Source organism: Solanum tuberosum, unplaced genomic scaffold, assembly GCF_000226075.1.
Source record: "Solanum tuberosum cultivar DM 1-3 516 R44 unplaced genomic scaffold, SolTub_3.0 scf00208, whole genome shotgun sequence".
Classification (NCBI taxonomy): Eukaryota; Viridiplantae; Streptophyta; class Magnoliopsida; order Solanales; family Solanaceae; genus Solanum; species Solanum tuberosum.
In genome coordinates, this window is record NW_006239132.1 from 542116 (window position 1) to 555708 (window position 13593).

At 33.2% G+C, this 13593-nt stretch overlaps 2 protein-coding genes across 3 annotated transcripts; one reads left to right on the top strand and one right to left on the bottom strand.

Annotated features, from left to right (window-relative positions):
- The first annotated feature begins 1055 nt into the window (after positions 1–1055).
- LOC102581664 (uncharacterized) lies at positions 1056–4732 on the top strand. Of its 2 annotated transcripts, none has more exons than XM_006355733.2 (6): positions 1056–1201; positions 1445–1573; positions 1894–2019; positions 2807–3061; positions 3163–3327; positions 4174–4732. In XM_006355733.2, exons 1-6 carry the CDS (start codon positions 1157–1159, stop codon positions 4453–4455), a joined length of 1002 nt encoding a protein of 333 aa, XP_006355795.1. In that variant the 5' UTR covers positions 1056–1156; the 3' UTR covers positions 4456–4732. The 2 variants fall into 2 exon arrangements, with proteins under 2 accessions (XP_006355795.1, XP_006355796.1); XM_006355734.2 differs by having other exon boundaries at positions 1897–2019.
- Positions 4733–8566: 3834 nt separating this feature from the next.
- Positions 8567–9238, bottom strand: LOC102599844 (protein FANTASTIC FOUR 3-like). Its single transcript, XM_006355787.2, has one exon. It carries the CDS (start codon positions 9236–9238, stop codon positions 8603–8605), a length of 636 nt encoding a protein of 211 aa, XP_006355849.1. The 3' UTR covers positions 8567–8602.
- Between the last annotated feature and the right edge of the window lie 4355 nt (positions 9239–13593).

A 13593-nucleotide genomic window follows, 5' to 3' on the forward strand; every position in this document is an offset into this window, starting at 1 on the left:
GGGGAGGGGGGGGGCTATATTGATTTGTTCCAATTATATACACTTAAATAAGGTTAATAATATTTGTTCCAATTTATTTGACATAAGAATTTCAAGATTCAGATTTTTTAATTTTTATCATATATTTTGGAAATATAATCTTTAAAAAGAATTGAAATACTAATTTATATATTTTTAAAAAATTAAATCGCATTAAAAAATTTCTTATTTAACTTTTGAAAAGCAAAATGTCATATAAAGTTTGATAGAGAATATATTTTTTTTAGAGAAGTGCTAAAGATTTACTAGGAAAGGAACATTTTTTACTAAGATAAATAGATAATGATGAAAAAATATTTTCTTTAATTATACCATCAGTCTCAATTAAAATAGATTAGAGGTGTCACGACTTATAAAGACTGACATGGGCGGACATATTTTAAGTGGTTTCATAATTGTTTAGCTTCATTTTCTTGGATGTATTCTATTATTCTTTTTCTACATTTGTTTTGTACTTTGTTATCTTGTCTTGCTATTATCTATCGTAAATAGCATCTCTAACTCATAAAGATAAAGGTAAGTTATGTGTATATTCTATTCTCAGACTCCACTCGTAACATTACATTAGATATGTTATCATGTTATTTTTAATTTATTTACGTAATAAACACTTAAAACACACGCAAAACCTTAAATTCAAGTTGAATTAGAACAAACATGTAGTTAAAGTGTCTAGTTTATCTCATATAAAAAATGGGATAAAATAATCTCATGTTAAACGAGATAAGGTGCAATGTCTAAAGACTAAAATTAATACTTAGATTTATATCATGTTTGATTGACGGTATAAATCTATACTAAACATATATAAAGAATGTAGCACATGTAATTGTGTTGCTTCTTCTTTAACCATAAGTCTCGAATTCGAGTTTTGAGTATGGAAGAACCTCTGGCACGAATCTAAACTAATCGGACTCAAATACAAATACCAAAACAACCCTTACAAAACAAGTCGTCAATAAATGCAAAGGCAAGACAACTTTGTGCTATTTATAACGTTGGTGTCTGTATACTCTCCTATTTAAAGACAACCTCATCAGCTCCTCCAATACTAGCCGTTACATATTCAACTTTCTCTCTCTAAAACTCTCTCTCTCTCCAAATCCAGAAAGCTCAAATGACAATCTCAGTAGAATCTTCATCCCCTGCTTCCCTTAACAAGGTACTTTATTCAATAAAGATTGCAACTTTAGATTTGTTTTTATGGTATGACAAGTTCTGTTGATTCTTTAGCCTCGATTATTGTATGTTGTTGTTCATGATTGTTGTTACTGTAGTCTTTTTTTCGTCTTTCGAAAACAATTTTTCTACTTTCTTGAGCAGATTTTTTATTAAAAACCCAACATTAAAGATTGCAGCTTTAGATTTGTTTTTTTATAAAAATTGAATTTTTCCACCATTTCAGGGTTCATCAAGCTTGATGGGTTCTTCACCAATTTACAGTCCATCATCAGATAAACGATTCTGGAGTAATCTTCGCAGTAGGGTGGATACTCTTCTTGAAAATCGTGAAAATCACAACCCTGCTCAAAAGGTAAATTGGGCTTAAATTATTTTTCAAGATTTGATTTTTGGTAGCTTTATTGTAGTTTGCTTTTTGCTACTATATGTTGTTCCTTGTACCTCGATTATTGTTATTGTTGTTGTTGTGTGTTGTTTCTTGTACGGACTGGTTTAACTTGAGCCGAGAGTTTATCAGAAACAGTTTCTCTACCTATGAGGTAGGGGTAAGTTGTGCGTACACTCTACCCTTCCCCGACTCCACTTGTGGGATTATACTGGGTTTGTTGTAGTAGTAGTATTTGTTTTTGGGTCTCAATTTTTGTTTAATTTTGTGTGTAAAATGGTTTGTAGCAGCTCGATGGAGCAGAGGATCGATCGAAGAGGATGAAGGAAGATGCTATGCTTTTACTAAGAGGATTTGATTCAGTATCTTCCTCTCTTTCACTGTTATCTGACAATCTGGAAAATGCCCTTCAGGTATCCCTTGTTTTAATGTTTGATTAAAGCTCATATAGGATTAAATCTATGATTTTTTCAAATGTTGGGATGCATTTTTGGTTTGTAAACTGAGTTTTTGTACCTTAATTTGGATGAGCATTTGTGTTTGTTAATCATAAATGGAGGGCACGGAGTAGGGTAGTAAATTAGTAGGTAGTAGTGTGTTGTCTAAAATATCAGTCAATTCTAGTATTGTTCCTTTAGTTTCATGTCATTTGGTTTCTGTTACTATTTGTTGTTTCTTGTACTTCGATTATCAGTGTTGTAGTGTGTTGTCTTAATATCAATCAATTCTAGCAGTCGTAGCATTACTATTTTGTTGTAGTTACTGTTTAGAATGTCTTGATATGCTTTCACTTCCATTACTCCTTTTCTGGACTTGCTTTGGATTGTTTTCCTTGAATCAAGGGTCTACCGGAAACAACCTCTCTTACCTCCGAGGTAGAGGCAAGGTCCGTGTACACTCTACCCTCCCAGAGCCCACTTTATACTGGGTATGTTGGTGTTGTTGTAATCATAAATAATTGCTAGATGGGGTTAGAAGAAGATGCTGCTCATAGATACTCTTACACTTCTGGAATGTAACGTTTCAAGGCGTACATAAGTCATAATGACTATATTTTGTAGAAGTTGAAGCTTAAGAAGAGTACTTAGGAGTAAATGCACTGCATAATATAGTTGAAAAAGAAAGCATACAAGTTGAAACTGTGTTTGCCCGTGCATACATGGAGTTATTGATCATGCATCCTGTAATTTTCTCATACAGGGAGCAAGGGATCTAGCAAAACCACCCACATTGACAGATATACTTCATTGCACAATGGAGAAGGCAGGTCGAGAAAACCAATCAAAGGAAGGTAAACATGAGGGAGACGAAGAAAACGAAGAGACTGAAGAAGGAAACAAAGGATTGAAGAGGAAATTGGACGAATGCTCGGAGGATTCACAACAAGATGATGATACCAAAAAAGAAAATGGGCAGGTCTTGAAACATATTGGGAAGTTCAAGAAAGCCAAAAATGTTGGTACCCGTCTCTCTCATTTTATTTTTGTTGGTGTTACATTATAGTTACTTTTGCATTTGTGTTCACAAGCTAACTTGACATTATTAACTCTGTGAAGCTTGCGATTTCCATGGCGTCAAAAGCAGCCACGTTAGCTCGAGAACTGAAATCAATGAGATCAGACTTGCGCTTTATGCAAGAACGTTCTGCTCTTTTGGAGGAGGAGAATAGAAGGCTTCGTGATGGCTTTGACACTGGGATACCACCAGAAGAAGACGACCTGGTAATACTTGACATCCTCGCTCAAATTGTTTACTACTTGATCTGCGATGCAATGTGAAATAGATTTAAGTTGTATAAACTGACAGTATAATATATCACATTGAGTGATACACTACTTGAAGCGTGACACTCAAAATGTTTACTATTTGAATCGTCACACACAAATTGCTTACTACTTGAAGCATGACAGTAAAATTGTTTACTACTTGAACCATAGCAGAATGTAATTTACTTTGCTGTATAAACTGACAGTTTCATATGGTAGATAATATAGAGTGATACTACTTGAACAGTGACACTCAAAATGTATATTACTTTGAACTGTGACACTTAAAATGTTTATTTTTGAACCATGACACTCAAATTGGTTACTACTTGAAGCGTGACGCTTAAATTGTTTACTACTTGAAGTGTGACACTCAAGTTGTTTACTGCTTGAACCGTGACTCTCAAATTGTACTTTGTGGTGAACTGTGACAGAATGTAAAATATATATTATGCTATATGAACGGACAGTATCATATGGTTGATAACATAGAGTGATACTAGTTGAATGTGACAGTCAAATTGCTTACTACTTGAACCGCGTGACACTCAAACTATATACTACTTGAAGCACGTTACACAAATTGTTTACTGCTTGAATCATGATAGAATGTGAAATATACTTTGCTATAAACTGACAGTATCATATGGTAAATATACTACTTGAACTGTGACACTCAAATTGTGTACTGCTTGAACCGTGACACTCATTTGTTTACTACTTGAACCATGAAACTCGAAACTGTTTACTAGTCGAAATTGTCTGTATCTAACCTTCTGTTTATCTTATAAATTTACTTAGGTGAGGCTCCAAATGGAGGCACTTCTAGCTGAAAAATCCAGGTTTGCAAATGAAAATGCAAACTTGAATAGGGAGAACCAGTGCCTTAGACAACTTGTTGAGTACCACCAGTTGGCCTCAGAAGATCTCTCTGCGTCCTACGAAGGCTTACTTAGAGGAATGGGATTGGATATTTCATGTTCACCTGAGGAACATACTGAGGCAAATGATGGATCCGGAGCACGTGAAAAAGATCTATATGGAATTTCCAAATCCCTTGATGATATCTATGATGATGAATGAAGAAATAGTGAATTTGAGTAAAACTGTTTTTTGCTCCTAGTGTAATCGCACCAGTGGAGTCTGTGCGCCATGTTGTAATCTTACCTATATCAAATATTGTAAAAAAAAATTGTACCCTATGTTGCAAGTTGATGGAAAACAACAATTTTGTTGTTTCCTTTATACTTATTCCTTTTCTGTTTCTTCTTCCCTTGGAATATTTGATAACTAGATTGGAGTATTTGTAATAGTTTAAAGATGGAACTCTGTATCTATACGATTTCCCTATGTTTCATGACAGTGACGTATTTCAGTCTGTATTTTTTTTTAGTTTTTAATAATGTAACAAATTAATATACTAAACACACCAACTTTGGATGCACATTTAGACACTTCAACTCATCACTACTGTGTCGGACTCTGTGCCCCATGGTATGCTATTGTTATTGTTGTTATTGTGGCTTTGAGTGTGAGGTAAACACTTGAAGCTCACTAGTCACTTGCATAGAAGTAAAAGCAAACCCTTTATGCTTAATTATAATTAATTAACTAAATGTAGTTTAATTATTCAACACAAATATATGGCCTTTACTCATTTCTTTATAAAGTATATTATTTTTTTGCTCTTTCTTTTTAATTTAATTTTTTCTATATATTGCAAAATTTCTCAGCCTCAAACTTACCAAAAAGGTCAAATTGGAATGGGAATTCCCTCTAATGCAAATCTTGTTCATGTCCCATTCATAGTATTCTTGTCCCTTTAACACCTCACCATATAAAAGTTAATGGATTCATATAAAATAATAATAATAATAATAATAAAGCTAGTGGATAAATTATGTATATGATGACACACCCAACATGCTATATATTTGAACTTTTAGGGGATTTTATAACGTTTTCAAGTTAATATACATTCATTGAATTTAAAAGCGGAACTAAAGGTTAATGACCAACCCTTTTTTTATTGAAGTTCATTTCTTCCCACAAGTGTAACTAAAGCTATACGTCATTTGCTTTATTGAAGAAATGAACTGCAATAAAAAAGTGTTTTTATAATTAAATACAAAAGTAGACACACCACAAGAAATTGTTTGGATTTCTAAGTATCCATATGGCACCATGACCCCCCCCCCCCCCCCCCCCCCCCCCCCACCCCCCCCCCCCCCCCCCCCCCCCCCCCCCCCCCCCCCCCCCCCCCCCCCCCCCCCCCCCCCCCCCCCCCCCCCCCCCCCCCCCCCCCCCCCCCCCCCCCCCCCCCCCCCCCCCCCCCCCCCCCCCCCCCCCCCCCCCCCCCCCCCCCCCCCCCCCCCCCCCCCCCCCCCCCCCCCCCCCCCCCCCCCCCCCCCCCCCCCCCCCCCCCCCCCCCCCCCCCCCCCCCCCCCCCCCCCCCCCCCCCCCCCCCCCCCCCCCCCCCCCCCCCCCCCCCCCCCCCCCCCCCCCCCCCCCCCCCCCCCCCCCCCCCCCCCCCCCCCCCCCCCCCCCCCCCCCCCCCCCCCCCCCCCCCCCCCCCCCCCCCCCCCCCCCCCCCCCCCCCCCCCCCCCCCCCCCCCCCCCCCCCCCCCCCCCCCCCCCCCCCCCCCCCCCCCCCCCCCCCCCCCCCCCCCCCCCCCCCCCCCCCCCCCCCCCCCCCCCCCCCCCCCCCCCCCCTACTCCTTCATGCCTCTTGATAAGTGACAAAATTATATATGTATAGAGAAAGACAAAAGTATTGCCACTACAAGATATATAATTCCAAATAGAAGTCATAAATACTACTCCTAAGATTCTAAGAGAATAAATTGCATAAAACATAAAATATTTTAATTATATAAAATATCATATTCAGTATAATTCACATGTCTAGTTCGAACAAAATAGAATATATACAAATTTTACTTCTATTTCTATAAGGTAGAGGTGTTATTTCAATTGACTCCTTGATCAGAAGAAATATTTTGAAGTAGAATGAAAAAATATAATAACAAATAGTAATAGAAAAAGCAAATGCATGGAGTAATAGAAAGGAATGAATAATGCGGAATAAGAAATTACGCGGTTACTAAATAATTACTAAGGCTAGTCCCCTCCCTCCCAAACATGACATGCGGCTCTACTCAACTACCGGCTAATATTCTATCACAATGCTCAACTTTTATAACATTTTTTATATAAGGACATACTTTCAATAAGTTGAAGTTGTATCATATCATCTTTAATCACCTTTTTTTTATACATTTATCGCTTTAAATCTACTATGTATAACACATAAACAAATACTCAAATTTAGCCTTAATTGGCAATAAACACTCTAACTTTAAAAGTGTACATCAACTTGATCTTAACTGACAGCTAAAATATTGAAACTTGTCCTCACTATGCTTCGCGTGGACACCCAATTCTCTAAATGTGTATATTAAAAATTGAAGTATTTAATTATCAATTAAGACTAAATTAAAATATATATATCTACATATTACGCCTAAAATGTATAATATTTTTAATGAATGTGAATTATTTGCTAAAATCACATTATATTAAGAATATGGTTTAATTGATTCAAACCCAAACACTATATGGTGCCTTATCCATTTTTGGACAATGACACAAACTTTTACCATTTGACTAGATATATGGACAAGAAGAGAATTATATATAATTAAAATTAAAGATTCAATTCAACTTTTTGAGAACATTAAATCTATGACACTAATGAGGAACCAATCAAACTTATTCTTATTGGGTTTCTTTCTTTTCAAGCTTTTAATTTCTTTTTTTTCTTTCAACATCCATTCTAGCCAAGGAAAATATTAATTTATTTTTTTGTTCTTCTTAGTAATTTTCTTGACCTAGCATATTATTACAACTTAAATAAAATCTAGTCATCCATAAAACTTATCCACATATATATATTTTGCTTCCTATGTATGTTTCTGTCTGTTGGTAAGGTTGTTCTATGGACACCTTTGTCAAGTTGATGTGATTGGGACCAAATAAACCCAACCAATAATTAGGTTTCTTTTTGTTCTCTCTTTTTTTTTTAAGTCTCGTAGTTCATATCTTCACAAATATATTTATTTTATCAAGCTTTCTTTGAGACAATATCTAAATCATTATGTTTTTCATGTGGATCGAAAAGTGTTCTTTTATCACTTTAACCATTATGTTAGTAGTAAAGATATTGATATGCCAAAATCTTAACGCCATGTATATTTTTGGTACGATAGGTGGACGAAAGTAATGAGAAGTAACATGTTATAACATGTCCCTATATTGTGAATGGATCATTGCTCATGCATGTGATAGAATTTTAAATATTAATCGTTTTGATAAACTGAATTTGTTTCAAATATTTAATGTATATATTTTTTTAAAGTCATCCTCGCTATATAAATTAGTAGAGTATTAATTAAGTAAAAGAATATAACTTTTTTTGAAAATGTATAAAATTATAAAAGACAAATAATATGAATAGGTCAAGATAGTACTGAATTTTTGACAGGGAAGTAGCCACTTGTTGTGGCAAGAACTTTTTTCCTTTTCAAATGATTAACACATGCAACAATTATAGGATGAATGTGACCCTTTAAAATTGATGAGATATAGTAACATTTCCACCAAAATAAAAAGAAATTGGGAGTGTCATCCTAAAAAATGAGTTTTGTTGTGCATGAAATCAGATTAGTTGAGTCTTTAGATATTGGACATCGAATAGAGAAAACAAATATTTTAAATCAAAACCCCTTTTATACATTTAGTGACAAATTCAGTAATGGATTTGCAAATTTGACATAACTGGTAATTTTAGGTTCAAAGTTTGTATATATTTGTGAAAAATATGTATAAATAAAATGAGACATGCATTTTGAGGTATATAGTCTCTCAACTCAAATTTCACAACGTTTGAACTGAATTTTGCACTATGAGCGCGCTCCATAATCATAAATCAAGTTGTACTTATCATTGTAATTCATCATATAAACAAAGTTTATGGTATGATGTATACGATCTCTTTACGGTGTAAATTCAAATTAATAAAAGTTTCAAAGTAAATTTCGAATATCAAGTGAAAAAACAAAATAAATTGTAATTCACCACCAATGGAAAGTTGAGATACATTCTCTTAGAAGAACAAGAAATAATTACACGCAAGATGGTTCGAACATCACCATTACAATATACTAGTATTTTAGGAAATGGCCACCCAAAATTGGCCCCAATTTGAAATCCCTTTAATTCTACTTCCACTTTTTTCTTTACACCTTCTTGGTATCCCAATTTCACTAGTTAATTTTCTACAACTATTTGCCTCTTCACCATTTTCAACTTCAGCCATTTGTGCAACTTTACTACTAGTACCATCATTTCGCCACGAAAGCGTGAGCGTGCCATTGGCACGCTCTGCTTTAAAGTAAGAGCTGCAAGCATGTATGCTTACAGCTCTTAACACTAAACGACCACCTTCACGGTGAGATCTTATTCTAACCCTCTCATTTCCGCTGATTGAAGTCAGCGGAGGTGGGAAATTCACTGTCCTTTTAATTCTTTTCTTGAATTCTCGACATTTTGATCGTTGAACGCCATGAGAAATGTCCCTTTCCTCCATGCTTTCGTTGAAATAACAACCCGTCTCGTTTCCTAAGCTCTCCGTGCACATCTCCAAGCTTTTCGTGCTCATGACGAGAGAAGATAGCTTCGTAGAAGGGTGAATGTAGACGTTATCATTATCGTCTTCTTTATAATCGAGTTGATGATGGTAGGTAGAAGGGTTGTTGAGGATTTGTATGAAGCTCCAACTACTCACATCTTCAAGATTTTGAGACATAATGGAAGTTTTGTTGTACTAAAAAAAAACAGAGCAAAAACAGAGCATGAATTTATAGGAGTGAGAAGGTACCACTTGGGGGTTTGGTGGGGCGGAGAGGGGAGAGGGGGGAGGGGCGGGTCTATCGCAGATTTAGAATAGGAACTTTTTAGATCCGATCTTTAAAATTTTATCATTAAATTTGTTGTGACATTTTTAGGATTATGAGTTTATAATTTAATATTTTTGAAAAATAATGAATTGAGTATTTATAAAAAAAAAAAAATTGCAAGAGGGAGGGAGCAAAAAGTATTGATGCCACTAGAAATATTCAACCATCTATTCTACCACATATTTTATAATAATGAGGAAAGGAACAAGAAAAAGTTAAAAGAAAGTGGGAGGCTAGAATTATTTGAAATGTTTTTTTTTTTTCATTTTCCTTTTTTTCTTGCATTGGCAAAAGACACTGATTTTGCTTGGCTTTAAAAGTTAAAATTTAATTGGTATTTCATATCTTAATTATTCACTATTTTCTTGACTATCTAAACTATCATTCTATTTATATTAAAATATATTTCGATGTTGAGTTAGCTAAATATTTATTTTCAATTGACAATAAGTGTGTATAGGCCAATTCAGAATCGGGGTGTGTGTTTAAGGAGTGATAATTAAGATATGAAATTCATGAAAAGTTGAAAGTTTAGTAATTAAAAAGAACCATGAATAGTTAAAGTATGAAACTCGCGAAAAAAATTAGTTTAAGTGTATATTTACTATTAACTCTAAGTTTTCTTAGAAAAATGGAATTAAAAAACGTGTTGATTGGTTAATTCTCTTTTGTGTATACAGAACGCCAACAAAATGTGACATTTTTGTTTAGCAAATGGGAAAATGACGCTTTAGTCCCGGAGTTATCGGCCAATTTGAGTCTTTCTAATATCCAATTAAACATTTTTGACCTTCAGTTAGGGTACTTTGGACATTAACGAAATTATGCCTTTTGTGACATACAATTGCAATATACATCATTCATCAAAAAATTATAACTAGGTTGAAATTTTAATTTTATGTATAAATACTATATGTTAATTCCCCCACCCCTCCTTTAATTTTTGTTACGTGTATTTACTTTTTTATACTTTTAACATTTTTCAGTAAAATTTCTGATTTCACCATTGCTTCTTATCCCTCGAAGTATATTCAAAGGACTATTTTAAATTTGCCTTCAACCATAAGGTACCATTTGTCTTGCATAGATTGAAAGAAATGTAATAATTGCTCTATGATTAAGTTTGAAATGTCTTTTAGAAAAGTCGATTCAATAAATAATGATTTCCACTAATAGTGATTAGCTAAGTAATATGTTGAATTAGCAATTAGCTAAGTAGTATGTTGCATTAGCAAATAATTAGGAGTAAGAAGTTATCTGCACCAAATGTTTACACCAAGTCAACTTATATAAGCTTTTAATCATTATAATTAGTTAAATAAGGTCGCATAAATGAAACAAAAGAAATATTTTGACTTATTATGTAGTTTGAATTAACAGAAAGAAATGTTTGGTCACCATCCTTAATATATAAATGGTAGAAAGTAACAGGCACCCCGTGAATAGTCAATGTACACTCTATTCTACTCAAACACCATTGTGATTAGAACAAAGTATAGTAACATGATGAAAATTATCTAACAAACATGTTCATTTTTTTAATCAACTAGTTTCAGGACACGTGCGTTGCACGTGTGTCCCATGCTAATTTTTATATATTCATTAGAATAATTAGAATTCTACGTGTACATGCATATAATAAAATGTAACAATTATAAATAAAATTTTAAAATTGTGACAAGAAACATCAAATGAGGGATCTTATTTTAATGTTTAAAATTTATTCTAAGCAACAAACTGTAAATTTAGAACTTTAGATAGTAATTAGCCAATTTGCATTATAGTCACAAAAGATTAATTTTAGCCTAAATAAAAATACACTTAGAACCATCAGAAATTTATAGAAAATCAAATTAAAGAAGTTTAATAGAGAGAAAACACATAAAAAATAAACAAAGAAAAAAACATGCAACAACATACACATCTTTTTTAAGACTTTAATCATAACACAATATGTATATGGAAAAAGAAATACAGAATCACTATATATTTTTTCGAGTTTTTGTTGACAATTATAATTCAAGAGTCTTCTTCATTTAGTTAAAGTATGAATCAAATAGAACAATAATTATATAAGCGGTACATTATTTAAACTATAGAATAAAAAGAATAACCATAGTTAGGATCCTCATGAAACAAATAAAGATGAATTATATGGATAAAAATAGAGTAATTAAATAGTATAAGTTATGAAGATGAATATATTACGCCTTATCACAATGAAATGAAAGAAGACAATGACTGCAATTATTATTCAAAATAATAGTAGCAATTAAAGATGCACCAAGTAATTTGTCTAAATTATTATCGATGAAACATTGCAAGATCTTCCATCTTTTCGATCAGCATTCCTTTAACAGAATGAATGAATAATTTACACTTACAGATTAAAATAATCATTCAATCTTTAGTGGGCATTATGGTCTTCCTAACTCAATGGTCTCATAATAAAATAATTTACTTTTTAGTATAAAGAAAAAGATTTTAAAAATGGAACTAATTTAGTCTTTAAAAGGGTAGAAATGCCTAATGTTTTTTTTATGAATATTTTGTCTTTCAACTTTTGACTTAACATTTTCAGATTTTTAATATTTAGTGTAGCATATAAAATGATTACTATTTAATATTTAATTAAGTAAATGTTTTATAATATTTTGATTTAACATAGGGATAAAATGATAATCCAATTTTATACTCTATTGTTTAAATATTTTTTACCCTTCAACCAAAAACAACCTTGGTAGGAAAAAAAGGGACAAATACAATGAAAACTTAAGGAAACTTATGGCACAATGTAATATAGCACAAAATGATTGAAGAGGGGACACCATATCAGAGAGAAAAATTATGCATTAGGATTGAATCATAGCCAAAAGGAACATACACAATGAAATTCATTTTATACCCTGACAAACAATCAAAGAAATATAAAAAACATTATGAACAACATATCCCAAATTTGTAGTCCACCTTACTTTTTTTCTATTAATATACCTACATATTATCTAAATATAACAATCGAATCATTAAATATAGAAGGAAGAATTATATAAATAACAAAACTAAAACGGAAAGTATCAAGGAAAAAATTGATAGCTAATTAAATTGTGACTTACTCTTTCAATAGATTTATTGTACGTCCATCTAAATGTCAAAATAACACTTTCAAATGTATTAGAACCTTTCTGTGCCATCATATAGTTTCATGCAACAGAGAAGACCAAGAAAATTCTCATTCCAAGAAAAAAGGTTGGAATATGAATTCTTGTACTTTTGAGTGATCTTGATTTGTGTTGTTATTTTCTTTCTACATGTCTTAAATATCTATATATTTCAATAATATGTGGAAGATGAAAATAATTCAAGTTAAATAGAAAGGTTGAAGTGACATATGAAAATTCAAAAGAGTGATCTTTTCATTTACCGTATACATTGTAATTGAATGTAAGTTAAGTTGTGTGTTCAAAATTTAAAGCAGAAAAAACCTTTCAACTTCAGTAATTAAGTGATGCATGAAAGACTTTAAAAAATCTGATCATTTGCCTTACGAAATTGAAAGACATTGACTACATAAATTAAAACTTTCTCCCTAGCTTTAAATACTTTAGAAAATTAAATAGAAGGATATAGTATTATAATTTGAAATATTAATATATTATGTAGTATGATATATATATTTAATTTTTAATTAATTAGATAAAAATTAATTAGATTTTTTTATAAAATTTTAATTTATTGTAGGGGTAAAATAGTAATCCAACTTTGAGGTTAAGATCTTCCCACTTTTAATAATATGTGATAATGTGAACTAACATAATCTACACATTGAAGTTACACATATCAATGTATAACCACTTCGAAAAATGCTTCCGCGCCCTTGTTGGATCCTCTTAAAATGTGCTACTTTCGAAGGATCTGACATGCACTCAACTGTATATTTGAAGAATCCGAGCAACATAATATTTTGTGGCTAATCACAAGGCTCAACAACCACCAGGATACTTTTAACCAATCTAAATTGAGATATATTTGAATTTCATCATGTTATTGCCTTGAACTATGTTACTAGGACTTTCGAGAAATGTTGCATTTCCCATATCGGATCTTCTTTTGGAGGATCCGACAAGCACTAGGGACAATTACGAAGAGTCCAAGCAACATTGGAGTCGGCAATCATCACATAGACACAAGTAAGGTAATAAAT

Bases quoted from the DNA above. Each gene is read 5' to 3' on its own strand.
- LOC102581664 (XM_006355733.2), top strand. From the start codon at position 1,157: ATGACAATCTCAGTAGAATCTTCATCCCCTGCTTCCCTTAACAAG. The intron at 1,202-1,444 runs GTACTTTATTCA...CCACCATTTCAG, and splicing joins CCCCTGCTTCCCTTAACAAG to GGTTCATCAAGCTTGATGGG. The intron at 3,328-4,173 runs GTAATACTTGAC...AAATTTACTTAG, and splicing joins CACCAGAAGAAGACGACCTG to GTGAGGCTCCAAATGGAGGC.
- LOC102599844 (XM_006355787.2), bottom strand. From the start codon at position 9,238: ATGTCTCAAAATCTTGAAGATGTGAGTAGTTGGAGCTTCATACAAATC.